Here is a 15,542-nt window from a genome sequence, read left to right on the forward strand (position 1 = left end):
TCCAGCCCCTGGGCTGCAAACAAGATGCGCGGGACACTGCCCAGAGTGTCCCAGATGCTGCAGCCCCAAAGAATAGAGAACATGCAGGAGTCCGAGGACAGGTCAGGGAAATAGATTAGAACAGGAACAGGCAGTCTTAGTGGTTGAGAGGCAGAACAGGATAAAGTGATCAGAAACACTAAGGTAATGCTAAAAACATTCTCACCACTAAGAGCAGACGGGAAGAGGCAGGCTCAGTGGTGGAGAGGCAGAACAAGTCAGAATCAGGAAATCAGAAACACCAAGGTACTCCAAGAACACTCTCACCACTGGCTAGAAAGAATTAGAATAATCTGGCCCTGATGACTGGATGCATCAGAGCAGAGTTAGACAGGTGAGTGAAATTAATAATTAAGCCAATCATCAGTGCCAAGACCATGACACATATGGAACGATCAGGTCTCTGATATAAAATGGCTTTTTATATGAGAATGAGGATTTAAGCTTCTATTCTGCTTTTAACAAGATAAGAATATCATTAGTGACTTTCACCAGTGCTATTTCAGTGCTATGATGAGCTCTAAAACCTGATGACTCTTGAAAAAGCTTATTATGGTGTAAGTAATCACACGTTTGTCTTTTGCAACTATTTTCTCAAGAAATATAGATTAAAAAAGGATATTAGACATAAGTCTATAATCGAGAAAGTCATCTGGGTCTAGAGACGATATCTTAAGTAAAGGTTAAATTACAGCTAGCTTAACGGCCTGAGGTATATATCCCTTTAACAGGGATAAATGAATCATATCTAAAATGGTGGAGGACACCGGAGGGAATATTTCCTTAAATAAGTGGAATGGAACTGGATCTAACATACAAGTTGAAAACTTGAATGATGAATATATCAGATCTATTTTTTTGTTTTGTTTTTTGGCTCGACTGAGAAATGTAACATTCAGAAGAAGTAATTTCTCAGCTCTATCACAGAGCAACTAGGATCTGGAAACGCCTAAGCTTTGTCTCCACTTTAGCTTTAGCTAACTATTCTTTTGCTTGCTATTTTGTTGAAGCAAATTCCATAGGTGTAGATGTTGACATCATAACCAGAAGTAAATAATTATATATTTTGGTCACAATTTATAAAACACTTTACACTTACTGTATTTTCTTTGTCATTAAACTTAATACTATTATTCTGCACCTGTGTATACGTTTGGTCGTTGTATTTCTTTTCCAAATGTATAGTTTAAAAGAAAAAGTTGAAGCTATGAACTTTAATGATGAAATACTGTCTTTTTTTTCCATTTCTTTATATTCTGTGCCCCCCATGTGAGATTTGTATGTACACATAATGATCATTAGACATTTGGATGTATCAAATAAGTCCACATCTTTAAGCCACTTTTGTAATCTTTTCCAGATTTTTTGACATCAAAAACTTTGTTTCCTGTTTGCTCTCAAATGCTCATGGCAGTTTGTGGCTCTGTAAGGTCTTTTCTGTCTCCTCAATGTGGTCAAAAAGTTTTGTTTATTTGATATTTTTCTGCTCGACAGGCAGTTATCAGACCTCGGTAAAGGATCTATCAAATAGCTGATACTTATTAGTTATTTTCTGTTAATGCTTGAGTCAAAAAAAGAAAACAATGTGAGCAACGTGCAGGATGGGAAGATATAAATCCCATGATGACAGTCACAGGCAGAGCATGTGATTCTTTTTTTAAGATAAAGCCATGAAAAATGATCCCGCAGTGCCGGAAAGAAGGCTGAGCATTGTTCAGTCGAGCATTTTGTAGGGGAAACATTATTTGTAGGAATGCAACATTTTTTCTCACTGAGGAAATCCGTGCAGCAGCCCGTAGGCTGGAATCTTTAAGGGATGTGAGGAGAATTCTGTGGTTATGTGACCAGTGCTTACATCCCTTTTTCACAACCAGTTCCTTTTGGTTTTACTTTGTGTTTGAGTTGCAGCAGGAAGTGAAGCTGGATTTGAGAGTTGCAAGTTATGTTTTGGGAGATTTCTGAAAACCTACTGGCCTTGGCTGTTTAGTGGAAGTCAGTAGAGAACACAGTGCAGTGGCTCGCAAGCTAAACCCTTTTTATTTCTCACATCCATTTGTACAGAGATTTAAAGTAAACCTAAAATTACAAAAATAAAAATAAAAACTTTTTAAAAACAACAGTAAGAAGTGATGTAAAATACTATTTTGATTGTTAACAATGTCTGCAGATACGTAAGAATACATTAAAGGAGAAATAGAGGCAGATTACTATAAACTGTTTGTAATTATGTGCTTTCAGGCTCAAATTTGTTTATAATTGAAATTTTTTTTTCCAAACCTATCATGTAAAAGCCCTTAGGATTAGCCAGATGGTTGCTTAATAGAGGCAAACTAATCTAAATCTGTGGCTTGAATGATTAATGATGCTGAATAAATTGAAACTAAAGCCTTCCAGAAAAACCTACTGAAGCTTTATTGTAAACCCAAAACATACAAAGGTTGAACATTAGCATGTGTTACACAGAGTACACATAAAGAAATGGCATATTTATGTTCAGCTCTGAGAGGTAGGCTCTGCTTACATGTTCTGTCAAGCTGAGGATTGTGGGGAACTGTCAGACCTACAGACACAAATTAATGACGGGTATCCCATGTTTTCACTGGGGAACACTTTCTCACCAACCTTTTTTTTTCTCTGACTTAACTATAGCCTTGTGATTACTCCTACGGTGCTTAGAAAATTAAAATCTATCATTCCATCCATTCGATCCACTCAAAAGTAGAGCCAACTATGGCAGCAGCACCCAGCAATGCACAGTTTATTCCCATTTCCATTAGGAAATAAATTCAGGATTATTCCATCAGAAACAAAGGTTGGTAGTAACTAATTATATTTACTCCATTACATTCACTTGAGTAACTTTTTAAAAAACTAAACAAGCTACTTTTTTGTTGTTTTTTTACAGCTGTTGTGCAACTATAATTATTTATTGTCCACCCCAGTAGGGGTGCCGTAATCTGTTGAATAACGGTTGTATTCAATGCATGTATTTATATGGAATAAATTCACCACAACTTCTATTCCAAATATAAGAGTTTATTAACAAAAATCATTCAGCTCCAAGTCAAACATATTCAGTTAAAAACTCTTGACTAAAAACTAGTGAATCTCAACCAAACTGAGCAACTAAGTACAAAGAAGAAGAATGGTTGAAACCCACATTCATTGAGATAATGTAATTATATCACAGTTTAACTAGATTTTGTGCTTGAGAACACGATTTTATCTTGAAGAATTTGGGATGTGATCGAATTAGCTCTACACTAATTTAAAGCAATTGGATTGCTTTCAAACTAATTTACAATGCAAATCCGAGAGGTGAATAAAACATTAATTGGCCAAAAAATGTTTTATGAAATGTAGCCTTGGCGGAAGTTCAACTGAATAAACTGATTACTTACCTTCATCCACCTCCAACACAAGCTAATGAGCTTTTCGTCTCCACTAAAGCCCAATCAGAGTTCATATTAAAAGGTCTCCAATCCACAACTCTGTCTGCTACCCACCGCGTAGGCAGTGGCTGCGCTGTGTCTGACTTCAATTCAGATGACCCCATTGCAACCCAGCTAAAGCTTCATCAGAGTTTCTTTCTTCCCAGACTCTTGCTGCGTTCCGTGTCTTATTGCAACTGGTCCGGCAGAAGACCGCCATGTTGGGCCTGGTTCTGCCAGAGGTTTCTTCCCAAAAGGGATGTTTTCCTCTCCACTGTCGCTTCATGCTTGGCAATCGTGGACAGGTTCTCTCAACCTGTGTTATCAAGCTGGACTCCCATCTTCCAGGTCCCTGAGTGAAGCAATAGTAACAGCTCACACAGCCCACTGGATCTCCCCATACAGCAGTCTACAGACTGACCAACTTCATCTATCTCTATCTCTTTCTCCATCTCCACTCCACCACCAGTTTCATGCCTGGGGGGAAACAGCCCTTCTTTACTCCTGTTCATGCATATCAAACAAAATTCAGTGCAATGTTTCCTGCTGAGGTCTGAGCGCCAAAATATGTAAGGTATTTGTATCAATAAAATTCTTCTAATTGTATTTTCTTTCTGTCGGTTTTTTAGATTGAAGATATTTGCATAATCAGGAACCAATAACCATTAATTTAATGATTCTTTACCCTATTTGAGTGAGCTAGAGACTAGCAGACATGAGGATTCAATTAAATGATTTTTGGTCATAAGTTAGTAATGGAAAAGTAATGAGCATATGAGAAAACGCATGAATGTTAATGTTATATCAATGTTTAAACCCTTAGTTAAATAAAGCTTGTCTGAGCTTTATATTAACAGCTTAACATATTACTATGCGTAGCACAATGTAATCCATCGCGTTAGCTTTGTGTTTATTCACCTGTAAACACACAATTCTTAGAGCACAAGAGCGTTGCCCTAACCACTAGGCCAACACATTACAGAACATGAAATTATCAAAATGATCAAAATACATATTGTTTAACTGGCCTCTCTGTCCCTTACTGTGCCAGACCTTGTACCTCCGCCAATGTCTGTTTTGGAAAGTTTGAGTTTCTTCCAACAGTTATCAACTAGGCAGGCTCACAGAAAGGGGGTTTGCTTTGTTACAGCCAAACATCAGGACAGCACTCCTTTTGAGGGCTCCCACCTCCCGTCAGCCTCTAAATCTTCTGAAAAATTTTGGAGTCTGTGTTACAGCAGTTTGATTTTGATTTCCATAGCGCTAATTCACAACAAAACATCTCAAGGCACTTTACAATTCAACAGATCATGCAGTTAAATTGATTCTAATTCTTCTATCTAAGGAAACCAATTGATTGGATTGACTCATTGACTCAAACGCAATCCCTCACATAAAGCATGCTTGTAGCGACAGTGGAGAGGAAAAACTCCCTTTTAACAGGAAGAAACCTCCAGCAGCCTATGAGGTGATGCAATCAACTGGTTTCCTCAGATAGAAAACTTTGAATCAATCTGACTGGATGATCTGGTTGAACTGTAAAGTGCCTTGAGATGACATGTGTTGTGAATTGGTACTGTATAAAAAAACAAAATGAATAAATATATTTCATCTTTTACAAAAAATTTATTTCGCAACTTATTTCATTTGGGCTTTTTTTCATGGTGAAGGATTTTTATTTAAATAAAATTTTCAAACCAAATATACACTCTATAATATATTTTAGAATGGTAATTGCCCTGTTTTTTTATTTCCTGCTTTTCTGTGCCCTCATAAAAACACCACAACCTAGTAAATATGATCTAGGACCGCCACTGCAGAGTTAAATGCATAAACAGGTGAAGCGGTTCTTTGGTATGCAAATCTCGTAGTAGTAAATAAAAAAAATCATTGGCTGGGAATAACAAACCCCTCATAAAGGCTGACCAAACAAACGTCCTGCTGCTTCATTATCTCCAACCAAAGCTGTGCGTCAAAAAGGCCGGACTGCACCTTTAATATCCCGCTGGGTTTGTCCAATTAGTGTGTAGGTGGAGCACACGGGAGCAAAGCTACCGGAAAAGAAAACAGTCCGAACACCAGGGGAAGGTTGCGGGGCTGTAGCGGCGGAAAAGAAGAACTGATGGTGCAGCGGGAGCCTTTCCACATGATTCAGGTGTCGATCCCGTCTCTGGAGAAGGAAGTGGAGGAATCTGGGAAGTCGAAAAAGGTGAGCGACCCAAACCGCTCTCTGAAAATCGGTTTTACTCCTTTTTAAAATGTTTTTGGGAAAGTTTTAAAACGCCTCCAAACAAACGTGTGTTTACTCTGGGTGTGACGGTTTGTTTGTTCTGAGGACTGAAGGTGGAGCCCAGGTGAGTCCTACCTGAGTGAAATCAGCCCGGAGCAGCTGGAAGGAGCGCAACCTCACACCGGTTCACAGTTAAACTCACCTTAGAGCTGAAATACATAGAGGAAGTTTCCTAGATGTAAAGAGAGTTAAATGAAGTCAAGATAAAGCAAGAAACATTAATGATAAAATAAAGTTTTTATTTCCTCAACTTAAAAAAAAAGTGAAACAGGCGTTAAATTCACTGTTTGTGAGCAAATAAAGCTGATAAAACTTAACTTTAACTCTGTTCTGTTAAAAGGTCTGCTGGGGGGCTTTTAGATGGTTTTACAGTAGTAGCCATCCCTACTTTCCTTGATTCCTTAAATTCCCTTTTAAACATCAATCTTTGTAATAAAATATTCTTTCTGTCATGATTTGTGGACATTAAGATCTAAAGAAAAGCTTCATCTCCTAGTCAGACCCTGTAATCCAGTGAAAGGAAGGAAATCAGTAAAAAAGTCAGAGACAAGTCTCAGCTGGTGTTTGACTGGGAAGGCTCATTTTGAATGGCTGCTCCTGTATGTCTTTATAAGCCTGCATGTAGTTTAGGTGAATAAACTTCCTAAAGCTCGGGGTCCTTTAGGAAACAGAAAAAAGGGGTCTGGAGCTCTTCCTATTAAATTAAAGAAGATAAGAATAACCAACACATTGATATAAAAGATATTCGGTGGTAGTTGTAAAAGAAAACAATGGTAGTGGTGTATTTGCTCAGATTATAGTTCTGTTAAATCATTTACAAGCAGGATGAGGGTCACTAAGTTTTGTAGGTCAGAAACGGGAAGGTTTGGGAACCGCCTGTATAATCTGCCCAGAAACAATAGTTCATGAACCTGTTTGGTGTGAATGGTGTTTCAGCTTTGTTCTCATGGTCAGTACCAGTTCAACCAGATCCTTCATAGCTGTGAAGAGCTCATTCATGATGTTTGACTGATGAAGACAAAAAAAGTGAATTTTCCAGCTTTGTGCAGTGGTCTGCGCCTGCCTCACATCACTGCTTGCTGATCAGAGAAAGTTGATGACATGTTTCAGGCTGCAGGGTCAGGGTAGGTGCTTTCTGGAAGTGATGGGTTAACAATGTTCTGTATGGGATGGCTATAGCTTCTTGGAGGGTTTTTTGTGTTTAGGATTAGGAGGGGTTGTTGCTCAGAAAAATTCACAGCAATTCCTCAGACATTGAAGCAGAATAATTGAAGCAGCTAAAATAGACACTTTTAGCAATAAGATGGTTAAAAGTGTTTATTTGGTGATCTCCTGCACATAATGGTGGAGTATGGGTCGTTTTTATTCAGCATTTCTTGTCATTAAACTGTAACAAGTACAGAGCAACAAAATTAACTCTGCATTTAACCCCTCCCCTTGGGGAGCACTGGGCTGACATTGTGCGACACCTGGGGAGCAGTGTGGGGTCTTGCTTGGGGACCCGGAGTGGAGCTTAACCACTATGTGACCAACTCCCCCACAGGAGTGCAGGAGAAACATGGTGGATTTATCTTAATTTTCGGTGAGGAAGTATTTGAAAACTCTGCTATTTTGCAAATTCTCCCATCTGGCAATCCTGGGGGGTCTGAAATTGTGAATCTGGAAACTATTTATTTATATGATACAGCTGCAAATAAGTATTTGAACACCTGAGAAAATCAGTGTTAATACTTGGTACACTAGCCTTTGCAGTTACAGGTCAAATATTTCCTGTAGTCTTTAACCAGGTTTGCACACACAGCAGGAGGGATTGTGGCCCCCTCCATCACACAGATCTTTTCTAGATCAGTCAGGTTTCTGGGCTGTCACTAAGAAACACATAGTTTGAGCTCCCTCCAAAGATTATCTATTGGGTTTAGGTCTGGAGACTAGCTAGACCACTCCAGAACATCGATATGCTTCTTCCAGAGCCACTCCTTGGTTATCCTAGGTGTGAGCTTTGGGTCTTTGTCATGTTGGAAGACCCAGCCTCAACCCGCCTTCAATGCTCTAACTGAGAGGATTTCAGAAAAACACAACCCCCAAGGATTGATGCTAGCTCCCCCATGCTTCACAGTAGGGATGGTGTTATTGGGATGGTACTCATCATTCTTCTTCCTCCAAAGATGGTTAGTGGGATTATGACCAAAAAGTTATAATTTGGTTTCATCTGACCACATTACCTCCCATGACTCCCCTGGATTATCTAAATGGCCATTGGCAAACTTAAGATGGACCTTGACATGTGCTAGTTTAAGCAGGGTACCCTTCCATGCCATGCATGATTTCAAACCAGGAGGTCTTGGTGTATTACCAACAGTAACCTTGGAAACGGGGGTCCCAGCTCTTTTCAGGTCATGGACCAGCTCCTCCCGTGTAGTTCTGGGCTGATTTCTCACCTTTCCGAGGATCATTGAGACCGCATGAGGTGAGATGCATGAAGCCCCAGTCTGAGGGAGATTGGCAGTCATGTTTATCTTCTTCCATTTTCAAAGGATTGATCCAGCAGTGGAACTTTTTTCACTAAGCTCCTTGGCAATTTCCCTGTAGCCCTATGTAAACTCTTTGTGAAACCTCATAGAACAAATTGAATTGATAGTAAGTGCTTTCAAACTGTAGTAATAAAACATGCTTGGATGGTCAGATTAAAAACATGGCTGCTGAAGAACCCCCCCAAAACACTTTTCTGTCCAATACCAATCTGCTGCACTGCTATAGATTAGCCTAACATCCCTGCTATGCTGTACTTCTGTGAGGATAAATACCCTCTCTCTGAAACAGCAGTCATGCTTCAAAGGTTGATGTCTTTCAAGCTAGACGTTTGCTTGACAACACACTTTGTGCTTCAGCTGAAGCAGAACCAAACTTCTCTTTAGAAATGACAACAAGGAGCAAGTTTGGTCTTCCAGCACTGAAAGACGTTTTAGCCACTGTGTTATGGTCAGAGCCGCATGGTTGAAGCAGTTCAAGGAATTTGACCCGACCTGAAGTGCTGGACTTGAGCTCCTTGCTTAATGTGGAAGCCAAAAGCCAAAATCTATCCCCCCCACCTTTTTTTTTTTTGTTCTTCTTTTCTAAAACCTGCTAAAGTCTTCTACCAAACCTGTTGAAATGACAGCAAATCACATTTAGATTAATTTATAAAACGTGACTGATTACTACTGAAAGGGAAGGATATGCTGGCCAAGATTCTCAATCATCCACGTCAATAGTCATTCCAAAAAAAAAAGTTTAAAAAACAATCCAAGGGACTTGGCTTCCAAGTTTGAAAGGGAATGGATAGTTAATTTAAATAAATGGAAAGCTCTTTACCCCCACCTGCTGGACAGAAGAGTTCATTGCCTCTGCACTAGAACAAATACCGGTAACTGATTATTTATTTTTCATGTTGATCACTCCTATAAATGTTTTACGTGTCTTCTCTGACCTAAGGTAACTAATTTAGCTTAAAGAATGCAAAGATGTCTTATTAGATTTTTTTTTCATGTTATTTTGTTTTGTTTTTTCAGCTTTTCAGAGTTGAAGTCTTGTTTAATGAGAGGAAACATTATGTGCTCAGAAGAAACAGTGAATTCCAGACCCTTCACAGGAAGGTGCGTATCTGCATCACACTTACTTTCTCCTGCACTCCAACCTTACTCGCGTTTACTCTTTAGATTCTGGATAATGAAAAGGAACGTTGACATATAACCTTCCTAACAACTGTCAAGCACAGCAGTGCGAGGCTGATGGTTTGAGCTTGGCTTTTTTTTTTTTTCCATGTAAATGTTCCCATTGCTGAGCGGTATAAACTTGGCATAGAAAGTCAAACATTCTCTATATTTCTATTTTCTAATTTTACTCCACCTCATTTTATTGTTTTTTTTTTTTATGATAACTAAACTGTCTAAATTTTTCTTTCTATTCATTTTAAATATTATTGAGTCTGACAAGTTGAAAAAAGAATATGCATCAACCTCATAAATATGTGTAACTCTTTATCTCCAGTGAGGAAAAAAAAATCTGTCTTTGGTTCCATAAAAGCATGAAAATATAAATAATAAATTAAATGATTGCCTTGAAAAAACAAAAAGAGATCACCTGCTGTGGCCTGAATCGGCTCTGTAGCCACACTAGATGCTGGACTTCAGCCAAAGTTTTAAAATCTCTCTGGTGTGAATTCTGTGTCTTTAATGTTGAACTTGTTTACTTTTAAAAGTTACATTTTGGTTGGATGGAAATAGAATAAGTAAAAAGTAAAAAAAAAAAAAAAAAAAAAAGTCTCATTCGAAAAAAATTACATATGACAATCGGTTTTCAAAAAACTCCATTTGAAAAATTAAATGCAAAATAAAAAAATGTATATCATTGACAAAGCAGTAAAGTTATTCTCAAAACCTTTCTTTGATTAAATCTTTTTATAAGTTTCATTTCTGGATTGTGTTTCATTCGAATTTGATTATCAGATGCAAAAACTGAAGCCTTATAAACTGAAGGCCAATATTACAGCTTCTAGGGTCATTATGTGACTAATAAAAGAATGAAGGGCAGCTCTACTGGTCAGAGTTAATTTTTTCATTTGTATAAATATCTGACATGTTGTCTTTTTTTTATATTTTGTTTAATACTTACTTGAAATTTGAACAAAACATTGGTGAGAATTGGTGTATTGTTTTTATTTTGTTACGTAATAATTCTGCACATTAAAATTCACCTAATAAAGTCCGAAACTCACTTTTAGTTTCTTAAATATTCTTATTTTAGGTTTAGTTTCATATTGCCTTAAAGCTCAGAACTTTGTGCACATAATTTCAAAATAGTCAGAAATCCTCTAGGATGGATTATTTTGGAAGGTTTGATAGATACAGAATGTTGTTTATTGTTATTTTAAAATTATCCGTTAGTTATTGTTTTTCTATTTTCTCTTCACATTTCTATTAAAAGCTTAAAATTATAAATAATATGTTTACTGGTTTTGTACTTTGAGTCTGCATTCATTAGCTTTTAATAAGGCTGCAGAGCTGTAAAATGTTGCTTCTGGCATAATAAAATGTCCTGACACGTTTGCTGGGTTTTATGGCGGTGGCAGCTTAAGAAGATCATCCAGACCCCAGATTTTCCGAGCAAAAGGAGCCCCCATCTGAGGACCAAACCTCTGGAGCAGAGGCGGCAGGAGCTGGAAGATTACATCCAGGTTGGACACAGGAGCAGTGCTGCACTATTATCACTATTATTGTTCTGTGATTCCATTCATTAGACTTTCACCCCTTGATTCTCTCTCTTTCTCTCCATCAGGAGGTCATCTATCAAAATGAAGATGTGCCACAGGTGCTGCTGGACTTCCTCCATGTGAAACACTTCCACACGGGGAACAAGATCAGCAGCTTTGAGTAAGTCCAGCAGTCTGGTCTCCTCTGGGGGCAGCGGGCGATGCTGCACATGCTGCTATATTTGGTGCCTCTATTTTCAGATTGGGGGCAATGCAGCAACATGATAAAACTTGAGAAACATTCCTCTCAGTGGTGTGGAGCAGCAGCCTAGTTGCCCTGTTTGTGAAAAACAAGCTGTTTCTAATTTAAAGCTGATTGAAATGGTTCTGTCTATCTGACCTTCAGATTGTACATGAAGCATCTAATGATTGAAAACTCTATTTTTAGATCGCTGGATGAACTGGACAGTCAGGAATACAAGTAAGACTTGCTTCTTGTCTTATTTAGTCGTTCTTGGTGATTCTGGGGGTCGTTTTCATAGCTTTTATCTGCACTCTAGTTTAAAAAGTTAAAGAGAAAAGAAGGGAAATTATATAAAGGGAGGAAAAAGTTAAATGAAAAGGTCCCTCTTGCTTTAATGCTGCTACCTCTCTTAGCTAAGAGGTACCCCCCATCGTCTAAAGGTGCTCATTCTGTAGCCTCAATCAGCTGAGGGGATGTTTCTGCCCCTTGACCCAGATAAATGCTCTAGAATGCAAAACCAGATCTATAAAGCATTAATCTCAGATTGCAGCGGTGTCAAGTACTAAGTAGAAGTGTTGGTTATCTATACTTTACTGCAGTCATTCTTTTTAGACAACTTTTTACTTCTACTCCTTACATTGTTTTGTTTCGTTTCATTTTAGCTAATTTTCGTTATGGCCTATTGGTATTTTAAAAAATAAATGAAAATCATCAAAAATAATTAGCTTTGTCCTGAAAATTTATTTAGTTGGGTTTGGACTCGCTGCTGCATCCACTTGTTGTTCTCCACATGCCAAAATAAATAGTTTTTCAAGATGATGCAAAGTAAAATCTGACACTGTTACCATTAGTTATAAAACTAAGAAAAGGAAGGAAAAGGAAGTTATCATCCAGAATTGTTGAAAAATCTTCCTTTAATAGGGTAGTGCAAGCTTCTGTCCTCAACATTTTTTCTGCTTTAATTTTATTTTTATACTTTAAAACTTTAGTTTTAAAAGTGGATATTTTACACTTTTATTGGAGTAAAATGCTGAAGTTGATACTCTGCGTTGGCATCACCTCTCCTCATTTTCAGCTGTAATTACACAAATTTATTCTTTCGCTTACTTTACCTGATCACTTATGTAAAATTATGTAAAGTTGTGTGCAAATGTGCGATTACACAAAGATGTAATTTAAGGAATCCAAGCTCTGTTTGTGACAAAAACCTTGGGTTCTGCAACCACATCCATACATCAATGATTTTTTTTCTAAATGCTTACTCTCTATAGGAGAAATAATGTACCTCCAATCCTGGAGGGAAGCAGGTCATACATTAAGCAGGACAGTCACTTAGCAGCAGCTTCCATTGTTTCCTTAATTTGAAAAACATAAATTACCTTGTTTTAACTGTGCCCAAGAACATGAAACAAATACATGGTTTGAAACCCTAAAATATTGGCGGCATATCCTCCTCAATAAAACTTACACCACAGAGGCCTGTTTATGTTCCTGTTTATTTAATTTTTTTTAAAGTAGTGATGGTTCTAGATCATATTTATAAGCAGGGGGAGATTTACCATTAGGCAATACTAGGCAGTTGCCTCGGGCCCCAAGTTCCTGGGGGCCCATAAAACTCTGTTTACATGTAAAATTAATACAACTATTCCTTATTTGTGCACATTAACTTGTTTTTGATATAAACCCTTTAGCTAAAATGCCATCAGAATGCTTATAATATTAAGTCTGTCTCAGCTGCCAATTTAGCACATTTGTCACTATATTTAAAAACTTCAGACCCCTCTAGTACTTTTATTTCAAAAAAGCACCTTGCATCAAATCTAGCGACTTTTTTCTGCTACTGGAGACTTTGGAGACAACATCTAAAAGCAGCAAACTCTGCTCTCCAGAGCAAGTAGATTGGTAACTCCGCCTCCTGCTCTCCTCTATCTTGTCTGCTGTCATGATTCATGCAGCTATTATTTCATCCAAATGAAAAATGGAGAACAGAGAAGCAGATCATGGCTTGTCTACAGTGAAAAGAAGGACTGGGTTATTTACTTTGGCCTTTTTGGAAACACAGGAAGGAGCAATCAGCTAAGTGAGCTTAGTGCTTGGAAAAAATCTTTTATTCCTTTAGAGACAGCATGAAAAGTCAGCTGAGTACAAAACATAGAGAGGAAAACAAGAAGAAAAGGAACAAGAAGAGAGGGACAAAACCTAGAACAGTTTTCTATTTTATGTTTTTTCTTCTGGATTCAGAGGGCCTCCTGCCTGTTTTTGCCTAGGGCCCTCTGAATTTCCTAAATCCGCCCCATATGTCCAGCCATTACAAGATGGCTGGACATATGGTGGGCTGGGTTCTTTTCTCACAGAACAGAAGAAAAGACAAAAAAACAGAAGTAAATCACATAGTCAAAGAGCAACTTGCTTCTCTTAAGCTGCAGATGGAACAGCTCTGGTCCAGATGAGAACTTTATCTCAATTTAGCTAATGCTAAACGTGTAAAACTTAACTTACAAATCTTGATAAAATAAAACCCTAAATGTAGCCATCAGTTATGGTTTCTGTGTCAGCACATGTCGTTATAAAGGAATTTAGTATTATGTCATCTTAACAGGGGCCAGAAGCAGTTGAACAGGGGCATTGGTCTCTGTTGGCCCCCCGTCTAGAACCACCCATCTCTCTCTTTGCATCCAGTCGGTTCCTCTGCTTGGTTTCTATGAGTGTCAAAGCTGAAGGTGAACTCAAAGAAAAACTTGATTTTTGGTTGATAAAAGCTTGTTTAATTTTTCAATTGGGTCCTCACAAAGCAGAACAGATCCCAGTCCTATTTTACTCCCTGAGAAATAAAATATTTTTGTAAACCACTTGCAATGCAATCACAGACCACTAGGGGTACTAGTACCCCCGGTTGGGAATCACAATGGTTAAAGGTATTAACTTGGTAGTTACAGCTCTATGCTTGTTTATATTTTAGATGTAAAAACACACCCTTTTCTCACTCTGGTTCTGATGGAAAAGATGAAGGCATGTTTATCTTTGTTTCCACAGCAACCAGCTACCACATCAGCGGGTTTTGGGGTTCTTCCAAGATCCTTATCACTCCTGCAGCTCCTCAGGTATCAAAGAACTGCACACTTGTCCAACAATCCAGCGGAGCGAAAAACTGAGTTTCACAATTTATATAGCATAGAAACGGAATGGATTACAAAGCAGCAAATTCTTTTAAGATGAAGCAAACAATAGTGTCTGTCTTGCAGGTCTCCCAGATATTGTAGTGGATGGAGTTCTCCAGGGCTTCTACCCCCGGGATATCCGGGTCAGCTTCAGCTCCTCCATTCTCCCTGAACATGATCCTATGTCTTCTATCGAGACCTGATGGACAAAATGGTTCAAAAACCCAGAAAGGGCATGAGCACAGCTGCATTTCAGTGAATTAAAATATCACCCAAAGGTTCATTTCATTCAGTGAAGAGCATCAGGCTGATATAATTAATAGATTTCTGACACATTTTAAACATATTTAGATATTTGGGGCTTTTGTCCAAAAAAAAAAAGATTAAAAAAAACAATGTTTCTGTTTATCTGAGAGTTTTAATGAAAAAGGATTTTAGCACAAAAATATTCTGATGAAAACTGTCCCCATGCGCTCTATACTTGGTACACTCAATGGTTTGGGGTCTTTTTGCATGAATTACTGCATCTCCATAAAACTGGTAACTGGTGGAAGCCAAGACGTGCTCAAAGCGGGTCTCGGGCAGCTTGGATTTGGTGCTGGCAGATGCTGAGAGGTGGATTTCTGATATAAAACATACGTAGTAGAAAAGGCTGTAAATTAGATTAAATGGCATCCATAGTAGGATTTCTATGCTCCATTCTCCCTGTTTTTCCACTGCTGGCCCATTATTGATGCTTTGTTGTTACATGTATAATAATAATAATTTTCACATATATTCTCATGATGAGTCTTAGTTTCAGTACTGAAATGAATGTAGTTTTCAAGGCCTTTCTGATTTATTGAGATGCGGCTGTGTTAATGAAAAGCCATGTGAGTCTCTGGAGCCAACTTCCAAGGCTGAGGGGAGCATTGCAAGCAGTTTTTAACTTGAACTTGGTTAGCCTGTTATTCAAAAATACTTCAGTTTGCAGTCAGACGTCCAGAGAAGCACGTGGCCAAACACAGCATATATTTCATGCTTTTTTAAACATTTTTATTAATGTTGCGACTTTGTAAAACATGATTCTGTTGATGCTTTTTAAAATATTTTTCTCACTTTTGTAAAAAAAAATGTTTATTCTAAAATACTAATAAATAAATCAAAAGGGTAA

General features: G+C 38.0%; 1 protein-coding gene across 1 annotated transcript; it reads left to right on the forward strand.

Moving 5' to 3' along the window:
* The first annotated feature begins 5,521 nt into the window (after positions 1-5,521).
* On the forward strand, positions 5,522-15,542 carry snx22 (sorting nexin 22). Its single transcript, XM_038301272.1, has 7 exons — positions 5,522-5,679; positions 9,309-9,392; positions 10,868-10,972; positions 11,074-11,168; positions 11,436-11,468; positions 14,265-14,332; positions 14,474-15,542. Exons 1-7 carry the CDS (start codon positions 5,593-5,595, stop codon positions 14,590-14,592), a joined length of 591 nt encoding a protein of 196 aa, XP_038157200.1. The 5' UTR covers positions 5,522-5,592; the 3' UTR covers positions 14,593-15,542.

The sequence above is a fragment of the Cyprinodon tularosa genome, unplaced genomic scaffold (genome assembly GCF_016077235.1).
Source record: "Cyprinodon tularosa strain WSP-4 unplaced genomic scaffold, ASM1607723v1 ctg465, whole genome shotgun sequence".
NCBI lineage: Eukaryota > Metazoa > Chordata > Actinopteri > Cyprinodontiformes > Cyprinodontidae > Cyprinodon > Cyprinodon tularosa.